The sequence below is a fragment of the Chaetodon auriga genome, chromosome 14 (genome assembly GCF_051107435.1).
Source record: "Chaetodon auriga isolate fChaAug3 chromosome 14, fChaAug3.hap1, whole genome shotgun sequence".
Lineage (NCBI taxonomy): Eukaryota > Metazoa > Chordata > Actinopteri > Chaetodontiformes > Chaetodontidae > Chaetodon > Chaetodon auriga.
The window spans coordinates 16,912,547-16,939,739 of NC_135087.1; the positions used below are offsets into that span (position 1 = coordinate 16,912,547).

General features: G+C 45.3%; 1 protein-coding gene across 3 annotated transcripts in view; it reads left to right on the forward strand.

Moving 5' to 3' along the window:
- Positions 1 to 27,193, forward strand: part of tiam2a (TIAM Rac1 associated GEF 2a) — a 48,204-nt gene that overhangs the window by 3,325 nt on the left and 17,686 nt on the right. For 2 of the 3 annotated variants that reach the window (XM_076748690.1, XM_076748691.1), the window contains 12 exons: positions 2,394 to 2,847; positions 3,444 to 3,616; positions 4,769 to 4,993; positions 8,468 to 8,653; positions 8,954 to 9,097; positions 12,328 to 12,384; positions 17,140 to 17,316; positions 17,898 to 18,002; positions 18,096 to 18,174; positions 18,321 to 18,410; positions 18,518 to 18,739; positions 21,409 to 21,503. In XM_076748690.1, coding sequence (XP_076604805.1) covers positions 2,394 to 2,847; positions 3,444 to 3,616; positions 4,769 to 4,993; positions 8,468 to 8,653; positions 8,954 to 9,097; positions 12,328 to 12,384; positions 17,140 to 17,316; positions 17,898 to 18,002; positions 18,096 to 18,174; positions 18,321 to 18,410; positions 18,518 to 18,739; positions 21,409 to 21,503 — 2,007 coding nt within the window. Of the gene's footprint in view, positions 1 to 2,393; positions 2,848 to 3,443; positions 3,617 to 4,768; positions 4,994 to 8,467; positions 8,654 to 8,953; positions 9,098 to 12,327; positions 12,385 to 17,139; positions 17,317 to 17,897; positions 18,003 to 18,095; positions 18,175 to 18,320; positions 18,411 to 18,517; positions 18,740 to 21,408; positions 21,504 to 24,916; positions 25,374 to 27,193 lie in introns of those variants that run through there. The other variant, XM_076748692.1, reaches the window with a different exon arrangement.

The following is a 27,193-nucleotide window of genomic DNA, read 5'->3' on the forward strand; positions in this document are numbered from 1 at the left end:
TGTTTCTGCATTAATTCGTTTAGCTTTGCCTTGTAAAAGTTTTAAGAACACTGTTTGGGTACTGCCAAGAGAATAGCTGTAAGCCTCTGAGAGGCTCTGTTAGAGTGAAACTAAATCCTTGTTGAAGATTTAACTCCACCCCTCCTCTAATGTTAATGAATGACTTATGGTTGTTCTAGCTGTTGTGTGGGGCAGATTTTCTGGGCTCCCCTTGCAGTCCTTAGAGAGTAAATCTCCTAATAGGGATTGGTGTTCAGTCAGTTGGGTCTGACAACAAACCAAATGGAACAGTCATTGTATTCTGTTGACCCTTTCTCCTTCGCTGGAGTGAGAATTTGTGAGTTTCTGCTTGTGTTTAAAGAGAAGACAATGCTAAGTGAAATATACTAGACACAAATACGCAGTAGACAGAGAGTATTCATTTTCAGTATTACACGGCTTTCGCTTTACATCAGGAATGCCTGCCTCTAAGTCTCCAGATTGCAGAAATCCACAAGAAACTTTTAAATGAGGTGTGGTAAATAAAATCCATTGCCAGCACCAGGTATTGGCGAGGAATTGTGAACAATCTGGGCTCTGTTTTTAGAGACACATGCATGGGCTAAATTTACACAGAAGCTTGACATACTGGAACAATTAAGGGAAAAAGGCCAAAAAAGATTGACACCTCTTACTCTGTCAAGGCCTGCAACAAGTTCACGTTCAAGTTGCTGAGGTGTTTCAAGCTGGTTGTTGGATTGAATTTTATCTGTACTTCTGGGGCCATTTTGTTGACTGCCAAACCTCTGTGGCATATTTCCCCAAGGGCTGGTCACGGTGCCTCCTTTCAGGGGGTCAACCAAATCAGGAGCTCCTCCAGCTCTGGTTCCCCTCCACCTGGATTCCAGGGCTCTGTTGTGGGTTGAAAGGTCACACTGCAAACCCTGATGCCAAGAACCTGCTTGTAATGAAAAGCAGGTGGAAGACAACTGGGAGAGGGTGGATACACTCAGGCTGCTGCTGACTAAAGGAAATTAGGGAAAGCTGAAGAAGACCCACCCTGTGCTCAGGACACTTTTTCCTCTGAGTATATTATGCAAATACTGTGTGTTTCATCGTGGCAGATGGACCTAATGGTTATACAAAGGCTGTCTTTAACTGAACACTGTGGGTTCAAAGGGTTCATGACTGCCCTGTAGCTGAACATGAGCTCTAAGCTGACGGCTTACAGGATGTGCTAAGAAAATGCCTTTACAAAGTGTTCCCGAGCCCATGCAGTCATGTGTTTCACAAAGTGGTGAACCTTGCTCCATCCTTGCTTGTGAACGACTGAGCCTTTCAAGGATGCCCCTTTCATACCCAATCATGATACTATCACCTGTTACCAATGAACCTGTTTACCTGTGGAATGCTCCAAACAGGTGTTTTTGGAGCATTCCACAACTTTCCCAGTCTGTAGTTGCTCCTGTCCCAACTTGTTTGAAACGTGTTGCTGCATCTAATTCAGAGTAAGCATATATCAATTAAGTTGATGAGGTAAAACATTCAATATATTGTCTTTGTACTGTTTTCAGTTGACTATATGTCAAAAAGGATTAGCAAATGATCACATCCCAACTTTTTGTGGACTCAGGGCTTTGCTTTCAAGCACTGTTCTAGTGTTTTATTAGTGATTTTGCCAAATTTGAATTGTTTGCTTAATATCAACAATAGCAATAGTATGACGAATGATGGAAAAGACATGGATGAAGCTTAGTGAGACACAGAACAAATAAAGACAGAGGATGAGCTCCACCATGATGGCACATACTGTGTGTCTGCATGTTGAGAGCTCTCAACTCTGTTGCCAGGGGCAAAATCAATGCTGCAATCTAGTCAAGAGTAGGTATGCTGTCATTAGGCTTGAAAGAGTGCAATTCCATCAAGTGTTCATTTGGGGAATTGGGAAGCCACAGCAGACCTCAAATGACGTGAAATTGTCTGAGCCTGAAGGGTTCCAACCTCCCAGGTGCCATCACAGGAAATTTGTCCCACTTTCTCAGCTGAGCAAAAGATTTAGAGACTGTAATGTAGACTTTGAAGTAGGTTCGAGTGGTTTGACTAGATTTTTCAAAAGTTTCTACTCCAGTTTTGCAGCGCCTTGGGCTAATTAAAAGGAGCACAGTTTGATTTTTGTCCCAATGTAAGCTTTGCTGTAAATACAGATGTGTTTTTGCCTAAATGTAGGTGAGAACAGTTATTCTGTTTGGCAATCTCCAAACTAGGCCAACACCTCCAATGGTGACTAATCAAGAGACTGTTGGGGGTTTTGTTCAGTCGTCATGAAACTCTCATCTTTCCCCCCACATGCTGTCGTTCATCTTGTAGCCTTTCATGCTCCTCTCACCTTTTCTTAACTTTTTGTGCCTTATCAGGAGACCAGATACAAGGATATGAGTGATGCCTTTGACAGTGGGGTTGATGGCCTGACTGCAGACACCAGCTCGCCTTCCCAGGTCTCTAGCCTCCTCTGGTTCCCAGGAGCCTCCAGGGCCCAATCATCAGGAGCCATTCACCAAACAACAAGTGATGCCGTCCGCCAGAATATCTATGAGAACTTCATGAGGGAGCTGGAGACGGGCACCAGACAAGGAGGAGGGGGAGGTGGTGAGAGAAGAGACCCATCCACGGGCACTGAAGAGGGGGAGAGCAGCAGCGAATCAGCCGAGGGCTCGCTGGAGCAGCTGGATCTACTGTTTGAAAAGGAGCAGGGGGTGGTCAGACGGGCCGGATGGCTTTCTTTCAAACCACTCATCACCCTGCACAAGGACAGGAAGTTGGAGCTGGTGACCCGCCGCAAGTGGAAGCAGTACTGGGTGACCCTGAAAGGTGAGCTAGAAGCTGGGTGGAGGTCTGCGAGTGAGGGAAACAATTATGCATCTCGAAATTGAGTCAAAGAATGTGCTGACTTGTGGTTTTTAAAGTAATTCAAAGTTAAGTAGATTATCCAAATTTCAGTTCTGTAATTCAGTTTTGAGGAGCGGGTGGGTTCCCCTTTGTTCTCGATTCTTGTGTCCTTGACCGTGGTATCACACTTGATGTTTAAAAAAAAAAAAGGCAGGCCACGAAATGTGTGTGTATGTATACGCACTGCTTTAAGTATGTACTGAAGGTCCCCTCTTGGAAGTCACACAAAAATAAAAGGGATAAGCAAGAGCAGTGTTAGCATTTTTCTCTCCAACTGGCCTTTAGTGAGTATGTAAAACTTTTGCACTTCTATGTACCCCAGTCCTGCAGAACTTCATTTGTCAGATGTCTTTACAAGGACATTTTGTTTTTAAAACATTATGTTGCAGCTGCAAAAACCCCAAACTCTTGCAGTTGAGAGACTTGATGATGTACACTTGCCTTCTGCCATCACTTACTGCACATCTGTATCCACCAATCTGACTTTTGTATCTGCATTTCTACTCTCTCTTTTGCAGGATGCACACTTCTGTTCTATGAAACTTATGGTAAAGGCTCCCCGGAGCAGGAGCTCTCACCTCGCTACGCTCTTCTTGCTGAGGACAGCATCGTCCAAGCCGTTCCCGAGCACCCCAAAAAGGAGAATGTTTTCTGCCTCAGCAACTCATATGGCGACGTTTACCTCTTCCAGGTCAGTTGCTCCTCATAGAACATTTATGTGAAATTTGCTGCTGATAATTGGGGGAGCGAAATCAGCGATAAATCTTCAAAGTTACTCCGAAGCTTCATTTATTGGTAAATATATTAGCAGGCCCTTCAAGGCTCTGCATGGAAGACAGATGTGTGGTCAGCGTAAGGCATTTTTCCCATATAACTTTTCCTGCGCTCACATTGTGAGAACTTAACATTCAAGCAGAAAGTCATAAGCCGCCTTCTTCCAAGTGCTTGTGTGACTTTTCTTTGGCTTTTGAACATATTGCCACATTGTTTTTCCTTGCTCTCATGCAAAACACTGCACCATCCAATGCACAAATGAAGAGCAGAAGCTGTTCTGTTCTGACACAGAATGAATTTGACTCGTGTCTCTGACACAGTAACATGTACACAGTTTCAGCACATGGTTGTAGTTGAATTACACCCAACATATACTTTTTTTTTTAGTTTCACTTCCCTCCAGTGTTGATATGAAATGACCAGTTTCAAGAAAATTGCCCAAACTTTCCAGCTAAGGGGTCTGAGAGCACATTCTATTTGTCCATTGTGCTTACTGACCTACATATCACAACCAAATTCAGGCCTATCCTCAGCTCTTACCGTGCAGCCTCCTCCACTTGAGATTACAAGCCTCTCAGACTGCTGTATGTCGTGGTGTCCAGACTTACATCCAAAATAGCGTGGAGGTGACATGGCCCCAGAAGCAGGCGGAGAGAAAATCAGCTCTGTAACATGCAGACAGCGTGGGTGTCATCCTTTTGATTGCACTAACATGGCCTGTTGAACATGAGTCATTTTAAACTAAAGGTGGTCCAACTGATTTGTGAATCGCCTTATAAAGACAGAGTGATAGTCATGAAACGGCTCTTTAAAAAAGATAATGTGGGTGTGATTTGAGCGACAGTTCAGTGTTGCCATCAATCAAGTTTTCTTTTATTGATCCAGCCGAGCTCAACTTGCCACTCAATGATCTTATTGTGATGTATGATAGAATAACACAATAGCAGTTGGCATCGGCAATCCTAGCAGATTTATCAGCTGTCACATCTCTGAATCAGGCTTCTAACGGGGAAATATCGTTCTGGCTACTTCATCAAATGGAACTCCCTGTCCCTCTTTGCCCTTCCAGGCCAGCAACCAGACTGACCTGGAGAACTGGGTGACAGCCATTCATTCTGCCAGTGCTTCGCTGCTGGCCAAGCGCCAGGGGAAGGAGGATACGGTGCGCCTGCTGAGGAGCCAGGTCCGAGGCCTGCTGCAGAAGATCGACATGGATGGGAAGATGAAGAAGATGGCCGAGCTGCAGCTGACAGTGGTCAGCGACCCCAAGAATCGCAAGGCTATTGAGAATCAGGTGAGGTACTGATCAGCTGAGTTAATACAAGCATCACTGAGAATATCTGAGGCCTCTATCATACTTTTCCCTGCAGTACACATTTCATACCCTTGGGACAAATTTCACAGAAAATCTGCAGCATTACGTTACAGCATTGATAGATCAGGTGGTGTAACTTATGTTCTCTTCATGCTAAATTATGATCCATAGACTCCTCTGAGTGTCATTATTCCACGTGATACATGTAGCAACCACATGATGTGCCCTACTTTCCTGTTTTTGTGACTGTGGTGACAAGCTTGTGCTTTATTTTTGTCTGTGGGTGGGTGAAGTGGCCTAAATGCATCAGTCCCCAAACGCATCGCAAGGGGCCCAGGGGAGCAGCTCTCTCCCCAAGCATCAGATTGGGATTCCAGATGTTTCCTGGTAATGGGCTCTCAACATGCATTATCCTCTTCCTCCTCCTCACAGCCTGGGGGAGAATCCAAAGCACCCAGCACTGTGTTGTAGCCCACATACAGCAGATTACTGATGGATATAAAAAGCCCATAACCTATAGCTTAACAAGAGCTCAATTACTTTCACAAGAAATTGGTGTTTGTTGTGTAATGCGGGAAAATCCAGCTGTTTTTTTTTCTTTTTTCTTTTTTTTTTAACCTCTGACTCAGGTGGCCTTTGACTTGAAGTGCCTCTTAAATCAAATTTATACTTCCTGCATCTGCGTAGCCACAAGGGTTTGCATATTGTCTGCTGCTCACATCCATGCCGGATGACTTCTTATGCACTAGAAAAGCGGAATGGATTGATCTTTAGTTTAATTACCCTGAGTGGAAATATGAGTATGTCATTATGAAGAACCAGCATGTTAGAGGCTGGACAGCTCACTACAGCAGTGACCAATGGAGATGTCTCTGCCTGACTGCCTGCGTGCATGTATCTGTTTCCAATTTGCCAGTATACCACCTCAGAGTAGACAAAGAGACAGATGGGGTTGGAGTCAATGATAGGGTCAGAGGGGTATGGGACAGGGCTCTGATACAGGCACCCCGAGGCTGATGATAGATTTAAGGTTTCGGTGGGGTTGTCTAGCACCGAGAGGGCGCTGCTTTGATGTACCCCTCCCCCTGCCATGTCTACTGAAATCAGTGCCAGGAGACCTCTTTTGAAGACTGCCTTTGCCCCCTTTCACACACAGAAGCTCATGTACACACACACACTGCGATCAAGTTGCATTTAAAGACTTATTATGCATTAGGGGGCTCTTACAGAGGGCCAGGGGCAGATGTTAAAGAGTGGGAATCAGAAAAGATGAGAATCTGTTCAAAGACAGGCTTATTTCTGCCAAGCTTAATGGCTCTGAAATGGATGTAGATAAGTTGTACACGCGGGCCAGATGGGCCCAAACATGCCTTGCTTTTCACTGATGTTGGTGACTGTCTCACTGCCCTGATTCAAGCCTGCAAGGCGCGTGAAGCAACAGACTGCATATAGGCCTTTATTTAAAAAATTCTGTTCATCATGCTGGCATGAATCATCAAATCGAATTTTATGCACAGGACTATTTTAAAACATTCCTGAATGAAGACGTGGATATTTGACTGTTAACAAACAGATCCAGATGGCGTGAAAATCAGAAGCACGCTAGGATCTTGTGTGATAGTTATACATAGACGTGGGTTTTTCCAAAGCAACAACCCTAAATTTGTCTTTGCTTTTGAGGAAGGAGCTTATCTGATTTACTCAGTAATACCTCTCTTCCCATCTAAAGTCATCTTCAAACTACTCAGTGGAATTAATTCACAGCTCCTCGGAACACTGTGTTATATATAATGACCCAAGAATAGCTGGATAAAAAATGTGCTTTGCTTACTTTCGTACTATCAGAGGATTTACAGTATGTACAAGGTCTTTGAGTTCAGCTTTAGCAGAGAAACACCAAGAATTAGACCTTGACAGGAATGTCTTTGGAAAAGTAATAATATAAAGTCATCCATGCTAACCATGCTAATGCTACATGTGACTACCATGATCCAAATAAGAAAACCTACCTAAGTTGTAACAATTTGTTTTGTTGTGTTTTTATATCATTTTTTAAATGAGGGTATTTGCCTATAGTCTCTCTGTAGTCCACAGCAATGGCTGGTAATTAGCTGGTAATCATAGCACATAGTGAAACAAGACTGTAACTTTTGCTGACCAGCAGCAACTGTGACCAAAAGTGACAATTATGGGACAAGCTAAAAGCTAAAACATAGTGTAAGTAGTCAACAGTAATCAAGTTAGCACACAGGTTCAGTAATGTCTGCTGTATAGCAATATCTCTCCATGAAGGTTGCTAACATTAGCCACTGAAAGCTACTGGTCACACCAGACCAAGTAGTGCAGAGCTGTGATTTGAACAAGTGTACGTGTTGTTGCTTTGGGCTTAACCTTTTCATTTGTAAGAGAGCAAAATGTGTGAAAACGTGTCAAAAGCTTCATGTCAAGCTTTAAGTGATAGCATGGAGCACCTGTGCAAATGTTCCACTAAATGACAGAACTCTCAAGATCTTTTGGGGCTTTGTGGTTGTCAGTGTATTTCAACATGAGAATGCTGTGGTGTCTGATCATATTTCCAAAACTAACATGCAAAATAAAAGGTCTTTTTCTTTTCTTTTTTTTTTTTTAATCAAAGCATGTGGATTCCTAGCCGTTCCTCATGGTCCAAGTCTGGAATGGGAATAATGGCTGAACGTCATTGACTCAAGGCTTGTTAACTGAGGCCACCTGCACATACAGAGGCATTTTCATGGGTTTAGCACATGACATAGCCCTTTGTGGTCCCATGGTGATGTTTGAAAAACACCTCCCTCCTGTCCCTCCTTAGTTTGTGCCTAATGCTAAAGAATGCCATCAATGTGGATGAGACCTAACTGAACAACGCCATAGGGTGCCTTACTGTAAATGAACTCACAGCGCAGACGAGAGCTATTAAAGTCAGTTGTTATAGAGGGTTATTTAACTTGAGTGTTCTCATTAAAACCAGTCTCCAGCCAACAGAATAAGCACTTTCTCATAGCTTACATAGTGCAAACAGGGATAGAGGGAATGCAACTGTAAACTGTGTGTAAGCGCGAGGTAGAGGTTTAACGGGTGGTCTGTGCAACATCACCGCTCTCTCTAGGCTTACATAAAAAATAAGCATTAGTATTTACTACGCACACACTCACTCCTCTGGCTAGATATGCGGTCCCTCCTCACAATCAGACCCCCACCAATTTGTGCCCTCAGCCTCCACCAACATCTGCAAGCAATTGCAGCTTGATGGAAAGCACTCCACTGACCCTGGATCTCCCTCTTTGACTCTTTCTTTTCTGCCTCCCCTCCTTCTCTCCTCTCCTAGCCCCCTTACTTTACCTCTCTTCAACTCTTTTCTCAGCTACCGCCCAAAAACGGTCACAAATTTCCCATTCAGAACCTCTACCAATATAAACAATCTTCCTATTCCTTCAGATCCAGCAGTGGGAGCAGAACCTGGAGAGGTTTAACATGGATCTGTTTCGGATGCGCTGCTACCTGGCCAGTCTACAGGGTGGAGAGCTTCCCAACCCAAAGAGCCTGTTGGCGATCGCCAGCCGCCCCACCAAAACCACCCTGGGACGTCTGGGGATTTTCTCTGTCTCCTCCTTCCATGCACTGGTGAGCACACCCAGGACCGGCCCTGTGAAGGGACAAAATGACTAACGAACGCAAAAAAAAAAAAAAAAAATCAGAGGACCAACAGCTTGTCCTGCTTGTATCCTTGTCGACATTCCTTTTTGTATGTGATATTGATCTCTGACAGTAACCTTGAAAATCTTTTAATCATTTCACAGTAAAAAGCGTCCTGCAAACACTCCCTTTAAGCATTGCCGGAGGAAAATAAACCTAATTAAGATGGTCTGATTAGATTTTTATTGGGCTAATTGATTGCAGTCCTGATAGTGTGTATCTGTTCAGATCTGTTCCAGAGACGAGGCCACGCTCAGAAGACGATCGTTGTCCCTGACTTACAGACAGCGCAAGAGAGGCCTTTTCTCCTCGCTCAAAGGCCTTGACAACCTCACAAAGAGAGGCCGGGACAAGAGGCCCTCTGCATCACAGGTACTACTGCACACACACACACACACACACACACACACACACACACACACACACACACACACACACACACACACAAACATACATCTGGGTATCATAAACTCCTTTTAATACAATGTTGGTACCAAATGTCATCAACAGCGATTTCTCTAATAAAAAAAAAAAGTATATTGTAGTTCCTACATGTAAAATCTTAAGGTGTTGATTATCTTTATGTTAAGAGTTTAGTAATTTAGTAATGAAAGAGTTTAGTAATGAAACTCTTCAGGTGGTCTGGATTATCAGATTCTTAATGTAGGATCATGTATTCATCAGGGGAAAACTACACACACATAACACAAGCATGCAGAATTCATATGCATGCATGCACACACTGTGGAGGGGTACTGTGCATGCATGCTTGTGGGCACACACCGTCTCTTGGGACTTCCTGCTGAGAAAAGCTGCGTCTTGATACTTGAGTGCACATTGTGCAGACTGGTGAATGAAACAACCTGAAAACATGCTGCATTATTGCTGACTTGCACGTAGAATGCCTGCGTTGATATGAAAGAAAGCAAGAGATTAGCACAGTCAGTTTCAGCACATGTCCCCTAAAAGAGATTTTATTAATTAGAGCTCACGTCCCCCCCGTGTCCTGGTAAATTTGAGTGCACAACTCCCATCTACGTAAATACAGCGGAGCATTTCTTACCCAGGTGCGTGGAGGGAGGTGAGGGTCTTAATCCTCTCAGGTTAGTAATAAGACTCATGCAAGCTGGCTATTTATTGATACAGAAATCCGCCAGGCTTTATCCTGATGGTACAGCCCTGGAGAATACTCTACTCTAGGTGGTCTATTTTGAGATTCGCCACAGGAAACCCTCATTTGCTTCAGTTTTTATGGACCCCTGTTCATTAGTCGAGATAATAGGAAGGGAGAGGAGTGTGGTTTTGATTAGCTGCAGTCTACCTTCATTTTTCATGACGCTGTGAAGTCAACATGGACTCTTTTTGTTTTGCCAGTCATGTTCTTCAGTAGGTGAGCCCCGACTCCTGACTGCTTACAAAATGTTCCCTGTCCTGTTTCTTATCTTGCTCACCCGTCCCACCACCTGCTCTGTGATATTTATGTTTGTGCATTTGCGCACGTCTGTCAGCGACTAGGTGTGTGTGTGTGTGTTTGTGTGTGCGAGAGAGAGAGAGTGTGTGTTATTATTTTTCTGGGGAACTCCAGCCGGCTGGCCTAATGAGGCCCAGTTACATTTCGCAGCGCAGAAGGTCGAGGTGGCGCTGCAGCACACACATGAATTATTGAAAGCCATATGTGGGAGATGGCATTCTCCACTCTTTCCTCAGCCCCGCAGACACCAGCAGATGGTTGGTGTAAAGACGCTAAATATTAAATAGCCTCCCTGTATTTTTTTCCCAAGGTCCCCCTTCTCTTACAAGCTTGTTTTAGTGCTTTTCTGGTATTTTTTTCTCTACATAGAAGCTAATAAGGAACAGAAAATGGCTGGTAAGTGCTTCAAGTGTTTTTCAGAGTGCTGGGTTTTCCTGGACATCTGCTGTTTTCTTTTTTTTTTTGCGAGAATGAGGGATCATTGTAGTATTTTCTGTTGTTCTCTGGGTGAAATTCAGTTGTCGCCATTTTAAGTGACATCATCAGCTGCTCTCTCCTGTGGTGCTGACGAGCCACGTGTTTTGGGCAGTGGGGTCATCTGAGGAGCTAAACTCTCCTCCCTGCGCTTAATCTGCTGTTACTGTCTCAGGTTCTCGCTTCCTCCAAGACTTTCTTTTGGCACTCTCCTCCCTTTAGCTCCCCATTTATCTCCAGCTCCAACTTTTTTTTGCCACTACCTCCATCCTGATCATTTAATCTCTTAAACCTGGAGCTTCATCTCACTCTCTCCCCCAGTTTCTCTTACCATTTGTCTTCCCTTTCTCCTTGCGGCCGCGTCCTCTGTCTCAAACCCCCCGTTTCTCAGAGCATAAACATCAGAGCGTTAGCTGGCGGTCTTTCTCCCACAGTTTCCATACTGACTCATCTGTGTTGACTAAGCCTAAATCTCATTTGCCACTGCAACGCCGCACTCAACAACCTTGCCCCAAAGTCATGCTCCCCTCTATCTCCTCGCCTCTTGTTTTCTCATTTCTCATCCGTCTTAGGGGAGCTATGTATACAGTGAAGACCTGGCCGGCAGTCGGCTGTGGGAAGTAGGCCAGAAAGGTCTGAGGATTTGTGGGAGAGTTGGTAAAGCTTTCTAAAATTAGTCAGTTTACGGCGAAGCAGCACTGTTTACAGACACTTTATAAATGTACTTGTGCTTGGGAGGGAGAGTTACTGTACTCTGCTGCTCAGAGGGCACATGAGGGTTCTTACTACCATAACAGGGAGAGAGCCCGAGAGCTTTGTCAAGGAAACTTCTTCGGATTGTTTTTGGAGAAAAGTAATCCTGATCCTCAGAAAAAGTGATTGCCCCTGCAGGTCTCTTCTGAACACCGCTTCTTAAGTGTATACTATCAAACCACACTCACAGCAGCAGAACACATACACCTTTGAGCGTTTGTCAACCCATTCTGAGAACAAAATGCCCCATTTCTGTCACCAGCCGTGGCACCCATCATGTCCCTCCTGGCCGGTGACAGAGTATCTCAGCAAAAGCTGCTAACTGCAGCCCGTTTGAGGAGGGCCGATGTTACACCCTCACATAACGAATGGCTCCGTGTCACTGCTGTATTATAGAGTTGTTAAAGCCCTCTGAGGCTGCAGAGTCACCTCTAGAACTGGGCTTAGCCTCACACAACAGGCCTTACAATCACAAGCCAGGGAGAGGAGCCAGAGAGGAGAGGCTGAGGAAGATAGACTGGATCAAGAATGGAGAGATTGAGTCGTGGAGATGGGGGGGGGGGGGGGGGGTGCTTGTCCTTCCCTCATCTGTAACCGGACTGTTTCCCCCTTTCATCTCTCTGCTGCACAGAAACCACTCGGCGTCCATACACACCCCTCCACTCGCACACATTCACACACACACAGCATACTTCCACCACTGCACCTTCAAAGGCACCAGACCCCGTTTGGAAGCCGTATCAAAGCGCTGCACTCGCCGCACGTAGTTTTTAATTAACTACATAATAGCACTTTGTGTGTCTAATACTGTGTTGCCGAAGTGGCTGGGCACTTAATCGCTCATGAGTCAATCAGTGCGGTGCCCCTCTGTCTGTGCTTCTAACTGTCTGCCTCTTGATTTCAGATCTTTGAGAGCGATGCTGGAGGTCACACGTACGCCCTGCCTCCCAGGAGCACTGAGGTGAGTCACAGCGTTCAGCTACTTTTTACAGTTTGTGGATCTTTGATATATCTTTTAAAGTTTCCACCGCCATTGGTCACATCCATCCTGTGGTACCGTTTTAATGTGCCGAATTGTCAGTTTCAGCGTGAAGTAGCAGAAACGGGTCAGCTGTTACTTTGACCTCTACTGTCTTTCTCGGCTTTGATAGTGAGCTGTGTGAAGATAGTTTTACGCATAGACTGTGTGTGTGTGTGCGTGTGTGTGAGGGGATCAGAAAGCGTGTATGTCTGCCTGTATATATTGCTTGTCCAGGATCAAAGCAGATGGTGCTTTCATGTTGATTTGCAGATGTCTGACAGATAAATAGACAGCATATCCAACAAGATCTGAGAAGATTTTCAGAGCGGTGGAACCGTGTTAAACTCCAGTGTGGACAGGGCTCCAATGTGCAGCATAATTGAGTTAATGGAGAGTCGAAGTGTTGACCAGAAGCTCTCCTTGAAAGTGTGAGTGTACGGGTTTATGGTAAGAGTGTTGAATGATTGAGTGTGAATTGTGGCCACCTGAGCAGTCAGACGCCAAAACTGCAGCATTCGCGGGTTATCGGGTGGTTATACATGCTTAGAGTGAGGAAGTGTGAAATATGGTTGCAAGCTACAGCTCCAGTCCTCGCTGTCCTCAATAGCTGCATGCCTTTGTAGTCGTGGTCAGGCCTTTTATGTCCTGCTTCAGCAGCTCGACATGAGGGGTTGCTTTTGGTTCGGGAGACTGTTCATTTAAAGCAAAATTCTGCTTTATTATAAGTCTTATTCTTGTAGGTTTTATTGTAGGTTATGATAATGTTGTAGATATTCAGTAACTTGTTGAGACGTCTTTTTCAGCAGCCCAGTTTGCTTAGCTTAGCTTAGCATAAAGATTGGAATCAAGGGATAACAGTCGGCCTTTTCTATTTAAAGGCAACAAAATCCACCAACGAGCATGTAAGAACAACAAGGTGTTATGTTACCGTAGTCTTGTGACAGACTCTTCCTAGGCTGGGCACAAAGGCAAGATTCAATGAAGCCACTGTGCCCTTATTCCAGTAATCCAGCTCATAACCTCACCTAAAACCACAAATTCCTGTTTTTGCACTCTGGTTTTTGTATGGATGCCTTTGGACAGAGCCAGGCTAGCTGTTTCCCCCTGATTCCAGTCTTAACGCTAAGCTAAATTAGCATTCCTGCTGAACGTAGCTCCATGTTTAACATACCGATACCAAATTAGCATCAATCTTCTCACCTCTCTTAAGAACGTACAAGGATGTTTCCCAAAATATCAAGCTATTTCTTAAATGCAGAACGGTTTTGACTGAAGTCCACCTGTTGACGACATTCTAAAGTGTCTTTTCAGCAGGTAACTTAATCTGTAATAACTTCAAATGGAGCTGTTCTGCAGCTGAGTCTGTGTTTATGTCCTCCATGTGAACAGGAAGCAAGAAAACCTGAATTCCTTTTCAAGTGTCCATAAGACGTGTTTTATAAATATCTTTTGCTGTTTGTCCCTTCAAATGAATCTTATCTGAGCCTTGCAGCCTGCACGAACTGATGAAGTTCAGCGCTGATAGATGAGCATAATGGACACTTTTAGACAGAGGAGGAGGGGTGTTATGAAGATCGCTGGGTCACAGGATGCAATGATTCATATTATGAGTTTGTGGTGAATGTGGCGAGTGTTAAAACTGCCCCCATTAAGGGCCTCGAAAGGAACTCAGACAGGAAATGGTCTTGGGACACAATAATGGCCTTCATTGGGTCAACGCTTTAATGTTTCTTAAAATGTGGTTGAGTGTTTCGATCTTTCCAAGACTTGGACGTGGAAAAACAGCTTGATTTAGTGGGGATTAAGACTCTTCAGGCCAGGGAGCAGTTAGAGAGCGAGAGACAGGGAGGATAGCACAGCTGTATTGATTTTTGTGGACACATACAGTTCTTCATCTGTCTTGATGGCTTTGCGCCTGTTGTCCTACTTGGATCTGAAATCCCTTGAATTACTCTAATAAGCAATCATCTTCCTCTAATCCTTTCAAGTGAAGGATGTGTTTGTACGTGTGCACCCAGGCTTCGTGGTAGCCGCGTGCCTCGTGTGAAAGTCCCTGTGTGTTTGTTGCTGTGGTCTTTTCAACACAGTTTTAACCAACCAGCTATTTCAGCAGCACGAGGATGTGCTGACAGTGTTCAGCTGTAGGTTGTGACTGTTACGTAAAGCAGAGAGAGGTAAACATGTGCTGCATATGGAATGAACTTGTCAGTATTATGGAGGCCGTCATGGCCCCCAGAGAGGTTAAAACACAGTTCACACTGACTGGCATAGTTCTGCTCTTGAATGCTCCATCCACCCACTCCTTCGACTGCTTGAAATAACCGACTGCTTGACTTAGGCTGCTTAAACAGTGATTTTTCTAAGTGAATGCTGCACACTTGGTGTGAGCATTACACATGTTTAAAATATAAAAAGCTGCTTCTGTGGAGCAAATTCCAGAGTAAGGTTAAGGGTTAAGATTAAAGCTCGCTGTCCTTTCATCTTCCTCTTCTCTGGAAATGAAATATCACCTGAGACAAGTGTTTTCTCTCTCTCTGTCTTTTCTTTAAATCTTATTGGCTGGTGATCATGAACCCGTCGCGCTTGTCCGTCACATATTGATCCCTCCTCACTGTGTCACCACCTCTCATCACACTCCGCTAGACACAGATACACACCTCTGCTTTGAAGTCATTTCTGAGGAACAGGCACCGGGACTGGCCAGTGAGGGTGGTCATCATTGTCACCTTGTGAGTGTGTGTGTGTGTGAGTGAGTGTGTGGTAAAGTGTGTCACAGCGTTGGAAAGAGGAACCTTGGGTGGAGCTTTGAGGAAATGAAGAGTAATACCCTTTTGATAGATGTAATGGAGGGAAACTGTCTTTAACTGCTCTTGCGTTTCTTATTCATGGTCACCGTATCTATTTGAGGCTGCACTGTAATATTTGTGTCGTCCAGTTGCTAAGTGGAACAGAAAGGGTGGATTTTTTTGCGCATCGGCCATTAAACCATCCGCTACTCCACGTTCCATCTTTAGACGCTCCAGGGTGGAGGACGGCCCGCTTGGAAATAATTTCCACACTTGAGAGGAAAGACTGAAGTATTTGGCTGAATGTGAACGTAAATAGAGTGCACACATCTCACCACACAGGGCACTTGTTGAAGTCCAGCGCGTGCCTGGACCGGACACTTGGCAGTCGTTTATGGAACGTTGACCAGGCAACCGTCTGCCCGTCAAAACCCTCTCTGACTATGAATGAGTGTACAGTCTTAGTCAGCTGCTGGTCAGGTCAGCGTAGGCAACCAAATCTTAGTTTTCCGGTCACGCCATGTTGCTGGGACACACACGGGGCGGTTATGCAACCAGTTGCCATGACGGTTTGTTTTTTCGTCCTTTCTTTGCAGGCATGACCTCACATCCCTAAAGAGGTAGAGGCAGAGGTGGGTGTTGAAGTGGCACCTTGTGTTCCTCCATCCCTACAGGTTAGGGAAAACATTTTGAGAGCACTGGTGGCCTTTATGTTGGCAACGATCCCTTAAGTAGAATAATCAAGGCGGCGTTTGGATGGAAAATGAGGCAAATGTTTGTGTGTTTATCTGGGCTACACTGAGAATGCTACATTTGTGTGTGTGTGTGTGTGTGTGTGTGTGGCGCTAAGCGATGCTCTGAATCAGAGGCCTTAGCTCGTCCCTTTAGGCTTTTTGTCTGGCAAGAAAAAAGGTCTTTTTCCTCTTGAGGTGATGCATCAACAGCAGGCAGCCAGCCTCTGAAGCAGGCTCACACACATGCACATCAGACAGAAAGCCTCAGAGAGACACACTCACACCACTCTCCATTTTTATGATCCCATAATGCATTTAAAACATCGCTGTATACCCAGACCTACTCACTTATGCAATTATCCCTCTTGGTCCCGTGTCTCAGTTTAACCAAGAAGTCATATCGTCTTTGTCAGAAGTGCTGAATCACTGGCTTCTTCAGCCCATGATTTTCAATGCATTTGGTGTGATTGAGCCTTTCCTCAAGATCGAGAGCCTTGATAATTGCGGTCTTAGGCTGCACTGTGGCGTCTCCCACAGCCCCTCAATGCAGCAGTGGCGCTTTTCCCTCCAGAGACACAGAGTCGCAACCAAAACCCCCAAATGGCTGCTTGTGAGGCAGAGCGGTGGGATAACCCCCCCGCGTTAATACCCTGCCCCGACCTCACTGCTAATGCCACCGGCAAATGATAACCTTCAAATGGCTGATCTGAAAGTTTGACTGATGCTTGAATGAATTGGCTCTATACATCCCTTTCGTCAAAATGACTCTTGTGGTTTTTTTAAACTAAATAAGTCCTGGAGAGCTGCGCAGATCTCGTCCGGATGTCCAGACCTGCCAGGCGACCCCTGCCAATCGTCTTGTGTACACGGTCATTACGATGACTATTATGTGGAGCAACTGCCGACTATGTTGTCAAATGAATTTCTGAAAGGCTAATTGTATGACATCTTTGATCCGCTGCTTGATCCACAGCCAAGCATTTAAACTAATGGAACGATATTGATTTGTGTGCTGTTACTCAAAGTCTGCCGCTCTCTCTCACCTACTCCCCCCTCCACTCTCTGTTTACCTTCTTCCTCCCCTTTTCTGTTCACTCTCTCCTTCATCTAATACTGCTCATCCCCCTCCTCTATCCTCCTTTCCCCTCCCTTCTTACCCCCGTCCTCTCCCACAGAGGCTGGATGTGCTGACAAGCATCTACTCCATGTCGCCCCCTGAGGGAGGTGTGTGGGACAGCATCAGCGGTGCCACAGACGTGCTGACGTGTGTCCACATGCCAGACGGCCTGACAGTCCAAGTTCCCGTCAGGAGAGACCAGACAGCCGCCGACCTTCTCTCTACAGCCTGCAAGGTTGGCTTGGCGGCCAGTTGCGGATAAATGATGACACCACAACAGTTGTTGAATATTCCTGACAGTTGTTGCAGGAAAACGAAACAAAATCAGCGCTGTCGAGTGGAATTTTACATTATCCAGCTACTCAGTGTGTATTTTCCAGCAATGTGAGGCTTGATCACGTGTGAATACGGAGTTAATGTTCTAGAAGTTTTCAGCTCTGTCAGATGTGGTTGATGGTTTTATTTAGAGCATCTGTAGCAGCTAATCCCATTGTATTGTGCTCCCAAGGGCTTGAAATAACACACCTATTCATCCAGTGTCTGAATTCACACTGTCACAAGAGTGACTGCAGATAGGCGCACATACACACACACACACACACACACACACACACTACCCACACACCCACACACACACCCACACTGGGCGAAGCTTTTTTTGTTTACTGCAAATTCCTCATCACTAAGTGTAAAGTCAGTGAATAATTCATGCCACAGCTGTACAGCAGTTGTCACACTAAGCGCTGGTGCATGAAATATGTCGGATGAGTTTGTGCATACGGGCTGCTGAACATTAAGGGGCTCTTGTGTAAACAGGTGAAACAGCTGGACCCGGGCCTGCACTGCCTCCGACTGCACAGACGAGTGGGACAGGACGCCGAGGTTCGATTCGTGGCTTCCGGAGAGCTCCTCCGCGATGTGGTGAGCAGAGCGAAAACACGCATAGATACACAGTGCTCTTCATTATCTGCTCTTTATTTAATGTGAATCGATTTGTTTGATGTCACTCTCTAGGTCAACGATCAGCTGGAGGTGGTCCCACTCAATGTGTTTACGCTGCACATGAGCAGGCCGAGCGGCAGCGGAGACTTTGGTGAGCGGATGAGTGAGTGGATAGATTTCTGTCTAGCTGTGTGTGTGTAATTTTCTGCGCATGTCCTGGTCCTTTATGTAATCATTGTGTTTATCTAACTCCTTGTTTGTCTCTATTTGTCTCCATCTTTCTCCTCCACCTACCAGGTTTTGCAGTAACAGGACACATTGACAGCCAGAGAAACAGCAGGATTTTTGTCAGCGAGGTGCTTCCTGATGGCCTGGCATTCACTGAAGGTGCCCACTTGTTTAAGAATGACACAAATATTCCTGAAACCACCACGGACTGCACCACATGTGGGATCTGCACCACCTCTTTTCTGAAACCCCGCCTGTCTTCCCAGGTCTGCGTCCAGGCGATGAGATCCTGGTGCTGAACGGCCGGTGCGTGTCGGGCCTGGACCTGGCGCTGATCCAGACGCTGTTTGCTGAACAAACCCTTCATCTGAGCCTGAGGCGGGACGGACCCCGGCCGCCAACTGTGGCCTCCACCTACCCGGCCTCTTCTCTCAAACCCCACCAGGAGGTTCGCGGCGGCAAGCACCACCGAGCCAAGTCCTCATCAGGTGCTTAAACCCCTATCACATTAAAGCGACTAAAACATGAGTAGATCGAGTCATTAGTGGGAATATATTTGTACTAAGATTAGATAGAATAGTTTTTCACTTAATGGAAACACTTGACAGTGAATTTGAAGGAGAAGTTGATCATGATACCCTTTAGTTTCAGTTTGTTAGCGTCCCTTGTGTGTGACAGATGGTGAGAGAGAGACACAAAGAGAGAGAGAAACGTTAGCTGCTGTGAAATGCTCGGCACACCCATCAGGGTAGCGCTTCGTCAGATCTGTGTTCATATGAAGGCACCAGTTTAGCAGTTTTCTCTGTTAGCAAACTGTCATTCTACCTGTGAACAGCCTGGATCTGCCAGTTAACGCCCAGTCGACCCATCCAGTTTCATAATGACATGATTTATTAAACAGACTGAGATTAATTACATACATAACAAAAGTACAAAAACACATGGAAGTCAGAGGAATCAGGAGTGTAAGGTGCACAGGAGAGCGGAGGAGGGTGCATGCAAACGAAGAGAAGGGAAGAACTGAAGATACCTGAAGAGTAAAGGAAGAGAGAGAGAGAGAGACTGTTAGGAACTGCCAGGGCTTTGTAAACTGGGAACACTGGATCCAGGACAGACCGACAGGTGAGGGCAGGGGTCATCACAGTGTTGAGTATCGACGTGGTGTTTCTATCAACCTAAAAATGACTTGGTTCACTCCTCACATTATAAGTATTTGCTGTGACACTATGTAGTTTTGGCGCCTACACCACAAAACAGCCACTGCTTCCGTTCCCGTTAGATCTTGTTCAGATCTCTACTTCCTCAAAAGAGACTTGTTCTCTCTTCGCTGACAAAAGTCACAAGAAGAAAAGCAGCAGAAGGAGCTCCAGATGAAGTTTCACAGCTCTGCGTATCCTGAGGGAGACGAAAGGCCACGAGGGGCCTTCGGCCACAGAGGGCTCATTAAAGCTGCGGATGTATAGTGTCCTGTCAGCTCGCTTTAATCTCACTGCAGACGCGAGGTGTCAGAGCTGAGCAGTAAGGTCATCCATGTCGCCGGACAAACGGGCCCGATAAGCAGCTGATAGAGATACGTTTGTGTGTTTGTTCAAGGCTCGCTCTGAAAGGTAAGGGGAGTTCAACTCAGCCGAACATTATCTGTGCTATCATTAAGTTTGAGATGTGGTGCCATTGCTTTTTTTTGTAAGAATCTGATATGACCTTACTCAGATTAGATCAGGTTATAACCTCAGTTCTAAACTATGGTTATGGAAATGTGTCTTGTTGCTGCCAGGGAGGATCCGATACAGCACATCGGGCACAAGAACAGCCTATTTCCCATTTCATTACTCATAATACAGAAAAATTGGTCAGGAAAGAGCAGAGAGGGACACGTTTTCATTTTTAATTCAAGTTTTTTTTTTAGATGTGGATAAGGAAGTGACAGTGCGTAAATTGGGCAAAAGATCATGACTTTGCAGACTTTATCACAAAATTTTGCAGGTTCATGATGTGCACTTCACCCCACTGGATGACTCTTTAACACCAAGATTTACCAAAACTGTGCCTCCGACATTCATTCAAGACGTGTAGAACATTCGGCGCATTTTTTGTTGACCTTTCTCATTGTTTGGCATTAAAAAAAACAAACAAACAAACAGTGAGCCCCACAGAAAGTGCTGCGTATCATTTGAATGATATTAATTCATTAGTGTTTCCTCCACTGCAGCCATAATTGAACACAAAGGGATTAATGACTTGAAGGCCTCATTACAGTTAAGTGGTGTGATCAAAGCGCCTGCAGTTTTCGTGTCCGTCTCTAGAGGGCGTGTGATCCCAGGCAGGCTGATGAGGAGGCAGGGAGGTAAACGCTGACAGTGGGGAATTAGCATTGATCTGACTTTGCTGGAAGGAAACTGTCACCTCCATTCATTCAGCCTGATGCAGACGCAGAAGAGGAGAATGGTTCAGATGACTGGATATCTTTTGTAACGCTGCTGACATTTGATTGACAGTGATTGTCAGTTTAAGAAGGAGAAGTTCGGCTCCACGGGAGGTCCAGAAGTTTTCTTTTGTTTCCTGCTGTCACGTTGGCCTGCCTCCCAGGCTACAATCAGGAATAAAGTCTCTTCATGTGCCAACTGTGAGAGAGTTTGTCCTCAGGACCTTGAATTACATGAGAAGAAGCCAATATCTGGACTGGTTAATCTGATAATGTCATTGTTGTTGGGACAGTTTCATATGCAAATGTCCATTTTATTAGGTGGGATTTTCAAGAAAACCAGCTCTGAACTCTCATCTACAGAACAGCTTTAGGGCTGCTGTTTTTTTTTTTTTTTTTTAAATCAAACAAGGAAAGAGATAACAGAGTCTTTAATTAGGATTGCCAAGTGTTTTTTTTTTTTTCTTCTTTTTTTGGGATGACCGAATGCCATTGCCATTTTTAGACTGGAGACATATTTAAGTTCTGTGCGACTGGCAGGCGCCCATGATTTTTTTTTTAGACCTTAACCAGCTAGCATTGTTTGTGTTTTGTGGTCAGTAGAAGGATGTGCAAAAAAACCACGATAGTGCAGATGCAGTGATGGGTGGTGTGAGCATAAAGCGCTACCACACACACACACACAGGAACCACACGAACCCTAATGTTAAAACTGTTCCCCCTCTCTCTCTCCAGATGTGTGCACTGCGGCTGACGGCGATGAGTCTCTGTGTGTAGCACTGGAGAATGGTCACTCCCACTGCGCACACAGGCCGGTTCAGCACAGCAAGGTAGGAGCTGCAAGCGCGCACGTGTGTGTGTGTGTATTTCTATTGTCTTGTAGACATCCACACACACTACCCCTCTCTCCTTCAATGTTTGCTTGTGTGAATAAAACTGTACATGTTGTCAAGTATGTGTGTGTGTGTGTGTGTGTGTGCGTGTGCGTGTGCGCGTGTGTCTGTGCCCACTCGCAGTGGCAGCTGTGGGGCTGTCAGAAACCAGACTGGCACCAATCCTTAGCATTACCATAATTAGGATACTCCATCATAGCCACGGGTATAAACACAGCTTATTACTGTCATGCAGACTGAGAGGAGAGGTTGTGTCACACTCCCTTTGCCTCCTACACACACACACACACACACACACACACACACACACACACACGAAAACATGCATGCTTGGGGGCAAAGCCAAACCTCTCAGAAGAAACCATTGTCTAAATATGCTCCTGTCATCCTCAACTTCACTCAAACACACACATCTATTATTCTACTAAGAGCTACAGTAGTTCACATTTAGTGAATATGTTGAAGACAGGCACACATCTTCTTGCTTGGGACATGTTCTTGGTGCTTGTTTCTGCCTTGAGTTGTGGCCACAATAAAAGGGACCCTGCAATTAATACCCTTCCTGAATTCCTCTCAAGTCAGTTGTGGAGAAATGTCTCCTCTATAAATCTGCCAAATGGTGGTCCCTCATGATTTATGGCAGATTGCGCGTCTATTTTTGTCCCGTCTGTTGTTGAATATCCGGTCAGGTTTTTTGATATGTAAACCAACTTTATTGAAGTCATTAAACTGAGCATGAGCCCGTCCCGTTGTGAATTACGGCTCAGCGCTGTGGTAATGTAATATGGGAGAGTGTGTGCGCTTGTGATTATCCAGTGCTGTAATGAGTGTGTGTGTGTGGTCGTCATGAAGAAGTCATGTGTTAATGATGTAGATGTGGCTGGAAGCCCGAGAGCAGATGTGTGCAAGCATTCATGCATATTCACCTTCTCTCTTACATCGTTCAGTTAATATTATTGCATCCTTTTAAGCTGTGGCGCTGTTGTCAACAATGCGAACGCGTTCTTGGCACCAACCTGCGCATTATGTAATATGGGCCACATAAAAAAGGCAATAGGCCGTCATGTTGTGCTCATTTTGATAATGATTCATTGACAGGAAATCCAGGCTAAATAGCCAGAAATTGGCGCTAATTGCCATGGCTGCCATGGCTTTATTCTAATCGCCTGTGTCAGAAGACGCTGTGCAGTATTTGACCCGAGGTCAGCCAGGAGGTGGATTAGACAGGACAACTTGCCCTCTCCTCCTCTCTCTATTCTGGCTCTGTTCGTTTCTCTTTTTGTTTGCCCGGCGACATGAGTCAGTCCCTCTGCACTGCACCACTGCTGCTGATGCTCAGCTCCCTGCCGTTTGTCTTTTACTGAGGAACGAATGGAAGATAGGTGTGTGTATGTGTGTGTGAGGGAGTTTTATGAATGCGTGTGCTTGTGTCACTGCATACATGGCACATTTGAGGCGTAAAAGAGGAAAACGCTCTCAGATCGGGGAGAGTCAGCCACTGGGAAGGCAATTAAAAAAACACGCACACACAGGGTGAGATGTTGGTGCTGGTAAATCAGATTTTTGCTGTGACGAAGAGCAGAATTTAATAACTGCGCGGCCATCCGTTTGTTCTCTGGGGTGGCGAGAGAGAGATCGAGTCACTGGGTAGAAAATCAGCCATGTATCAGCATATAGGTGCACACATGCGTGCACATGGTGCTCTGGAAGTCAATAGAGATGGATGGTAGGGAAGGACTAATTTCAAGCCTCTTGTCACACCTTGTAATCAGCCAGCTCCCTAGACCGACTACCTTTGATTAATTGGTATATGCTTATTACACAAGAGAGGTCTGTGTGCTCTTTAGGTGAGGTGCTTACAGGGCAAACAATGCTGTTTATCACTGTGATACTGATTGTGTTTCCAGAGTCTGTAATGATACATTTGGCTGTAAAGCGTCGGAGCGATCGGTTTGATGCAGTGTTGTGGTAACATTATGAGCTTAACCAATCGATTGCAGGAGATAAGTGAATTGGTCGTGGATTACTCCCCCCTCAGATGGAATTGATTTGACATGCATTGCACTGGTGAAGTGATGTAACGCGGCCGTAAGGATGCGTAGAGGCAAAATCAGAATGGCTGCATCCATTTCGCTCACGCCTCACTTGATCTCTGTGAGTGTAGCGACTGAAAGGTGTGGAGGACCGAGTGGAGGCTCGATGGGGATTTGTTGGCAGGCGGGTCATCGCCACATTCTCATGCATGCATGTGAACAGCGTCCCAGGCGATCCCCACAAACAGATGGAAGGACGTGGGAAGTAATCTGGCATGTTCTGGTATCACCACATGGCACCAGTCCACTGTAGGGAACACACACACACACACACACACACACACACACACACACACACACACATCCACGCACATGCAGATCAACACGCTGTGATGTATCTTTTTTTTCTTGTATTTTATAAACCTAATGTGAGATGCCGCTCATGACGACTTCTAGCTGAAGACTAATTGTCTGAGTGTCGATGTTCTGTTTGTTTGTTTTTGATATTTTATAGACCAACAAACAATAATTAGAATCATCAAGGGAAGATTGATTAACCAGTAATAAAAATAATAAAAGTTACAGGTATGTTTTTCACATTGTGTAGGAGCCAGTCATGTCTTGCGTTAAACCACTGAAGACAGACACATTAAGCCTCTTTGCTTTTGTCCAGACTAGACGTTTCAGTAAGAGCGTTTAAATGGACTTCTGCAGAGAGCTGTCCTCTGTCTGACTGTCGCTACAGGCTTTTTGGCTTGATTCACTTGATTTTAAGTCGTGAGGGTATTATGCTTTTCCCCTAAATTAGAATAAGAAATATACATGCAACATTTGTGCTGTCTCTCCCACCTCCCCCTCTTTTCTTTTGGCCTCAGTCTTACTTTTTCACTGGTCTCAGTGGACGAGAGGAGTGTGAGAGGTGTTTTTAATGCTTTTTAAAACCGTGTGACTAACAGAAAGTTGAATAATTTGGTTTCGATTCTCCTCTCTTATCATAGACTCTAGACTTCAAAAAGATACTGTAGATGCCTGCGGATATTAGGTTGTATCATCTTCTTCAAACATGATCCCGTCTTCCTTGGAGCTACAGCCATCTCCTTCCCAAACTTTACAGAATCTACTTTAACCGACTGGCGTGCGTGTCTGTCTGCGGGATGGGAGTTGGGGAAGGGGACTGTGGGGAATTTAGGGAGGTGTGTGTGTGTGTGTATGGGCGTGTGCGTGCGTTATGACTAAGCCCATCAGCCGCCATCTGGCCATGAGCAGGCTAATAATCTGGGCTTACTGCTGTCAGCGCAGTTAACGCTAGCCTGCTCTTGTCAGTCCATTCCCCTGTAAACAAATTGGAAAAACAGAGCTGGAGATAAAAAGTTAGAGGGAAGTAGCGACGGCGGGACCAGAAGGGACCCGGATCCAACATGACCCGGATCAAGCTGGAATGACCACACCGGGGTTGGCTGTTACAGACATGGCAGTAGTAGTCATACCTATTGTAGCCCCAACGGTGAACGATGAAGATCCTCGGCCGTGCCTCGACCTCACCACCTTAATCGAGCTCTTCATGTGGGATCGGTCGCCTGCACAGATCCTGTGCTCCCTCCTGGCCATGTGTTGGTTCTGGCTGTCCGGCTGCAAGGCAGAGGAGAGGGACCTGTTCCTGGGCTCTGTGCTGCTCAGTTTGGGACGGGTCCTCAAAGACAAGCTGACTTGCCTGGCTCAGGACATGGCTGCCTGCCTGTCCTGCCAGAGAGGCGGAAAAGGAGACAAACAACCGGTAACTATGGGCTGATGTGCTTTGTGAGAGGTTTTAACTGAGCTAAATGATACTGTGAGTCCCCAAACTTAAGCTACAAACTTTCACTCGACTCCACAACCTCCTGTGTGCATTTGGTAGAAATACCTTGTCGAATGCAAGTCTGGACTAGTTTTACAGTCAGAGATTTCATGTGCCTTTCATTTGCATTTTATTAGCATTTTAATCTTAATTTTAAAAAGCCCATGAATCATATCATTCATTTACAATATAATGTGCAGTGTATATGAATTATTTGTTACTAGCCATGCTAGTGCTGTGGCTTCAGGGGTGCTCAGTCTGTCAGTTGAATTTTTGTACGTGTATACATGGTGCCCAGAGGAAGAAACGCAGTCACTTTGAGGATCCCCTGAATTTTCATTTAGTGCCACCATTAGCTCTTTTAATTTGTCCAATACTTTGATTTATGATGAAATGCGTACAGAATTCCCGTCAGCCTCAGCTGTGTTTTGTGGTTAGTGCTAATCGGCAAATGTTAGCATCCTTAACACACTTAAATAAGATTGTGAACATGGTAAACAGTACCTGCTAAACATCAGCATGGTAGCATTGTCATTGTGAGCATGTCAGCATGCTGTAATTAGCATTTAGAGAGTAATTTTCAGAGCTTCTCGGTGGCCATAGACTCTTTTCTACCTGTTTGTCCCAGAAGCCCTCTCTACTCAACCCATTCCTGGTATTCAACTTACTGCTTGTAAGATTTATAGTGTAGGGAGATGGAAGCAGGTCAATAGGTCATGGTGTTACTTTTTCCTCTGTGTCTCCTGCCTTTATTGCTATCCATGATGTTATCTCAGCAGTATGGACTCTATTAGAATTAATTGTATTGCCTTGACCAGCAGTTAGAGTCTTTATGGGCATGTATTCACTCTCAAACGGTCACCTTGTGAGCCTAAAGGGTCTATTATCTGTTAGTATCGTGTCGTCTTTGGCAGCTGTATGGTGTGGGTAGCTCAGGGTGCCTTGGTTGCTTCTGAATCACCCAGATTAAGCATTGTCCAGATCAGGAAGGGGACTGTGGGCGGCTCGGGCATTGCCATTAGACCTGTTTGTCATCAAGCCATGTTTAATGTTGGCAACAAGCATTTCCACTTAACCTTTCATTTAGTTTTCGGCATCTTGCAGGAGTAAGAATAGCTTTTAGTGCTAGCATTACTTTGCCTTTGTACTGGCAGTCATGCAGTGGAGTGGATCTGAATAGCCTAGGGGACTCAGTAGAATGGGTGCTTTAATCTGAAGTTGGCTTCATTATTAAAACACACTCCTCTCCCAAAGTCCTCCGAGACTTGGCGGAATAATATTTGTTTAGGATGAATAATAAAAGGCGTAAATGGGTTTGAGTGGAGCGCGACGGGACCAGCCCTCCCTCTCATCTTCCTCTCTCCTCCCCTCTACTCTGTTTGATTTATGAGCATGCGTCTTCTTTTATTGAGCTTTGAAAAGAAGATGGCATCGTGGCACTATAGCCCACTAACATGGCAAATGAATCATTGGCCTTCCTACCGGCCACCGGGCCTCCCCTCTCTCTCTGGCTCTCTCTCTGACTCTCTCTGTCATTGTGTCATGACAAGGCTGTTTCATGTGAGAGATGGATAAAGCCAGCCCCAGGGACACGCCTGTATTTCATCCCCTCTTCTTTATCCGCTCCCTCCCCATGTTTGTTTATTTCAGCTAAGATGGGGCCTCTCCGCTGGTAAAGCACAAGGCTTCTCCTTTGATTTGAGCGGCGTTTCATCTGCAAAGCAGACTGAGCTCTGTACATAATGACTCCATTGGAGCGT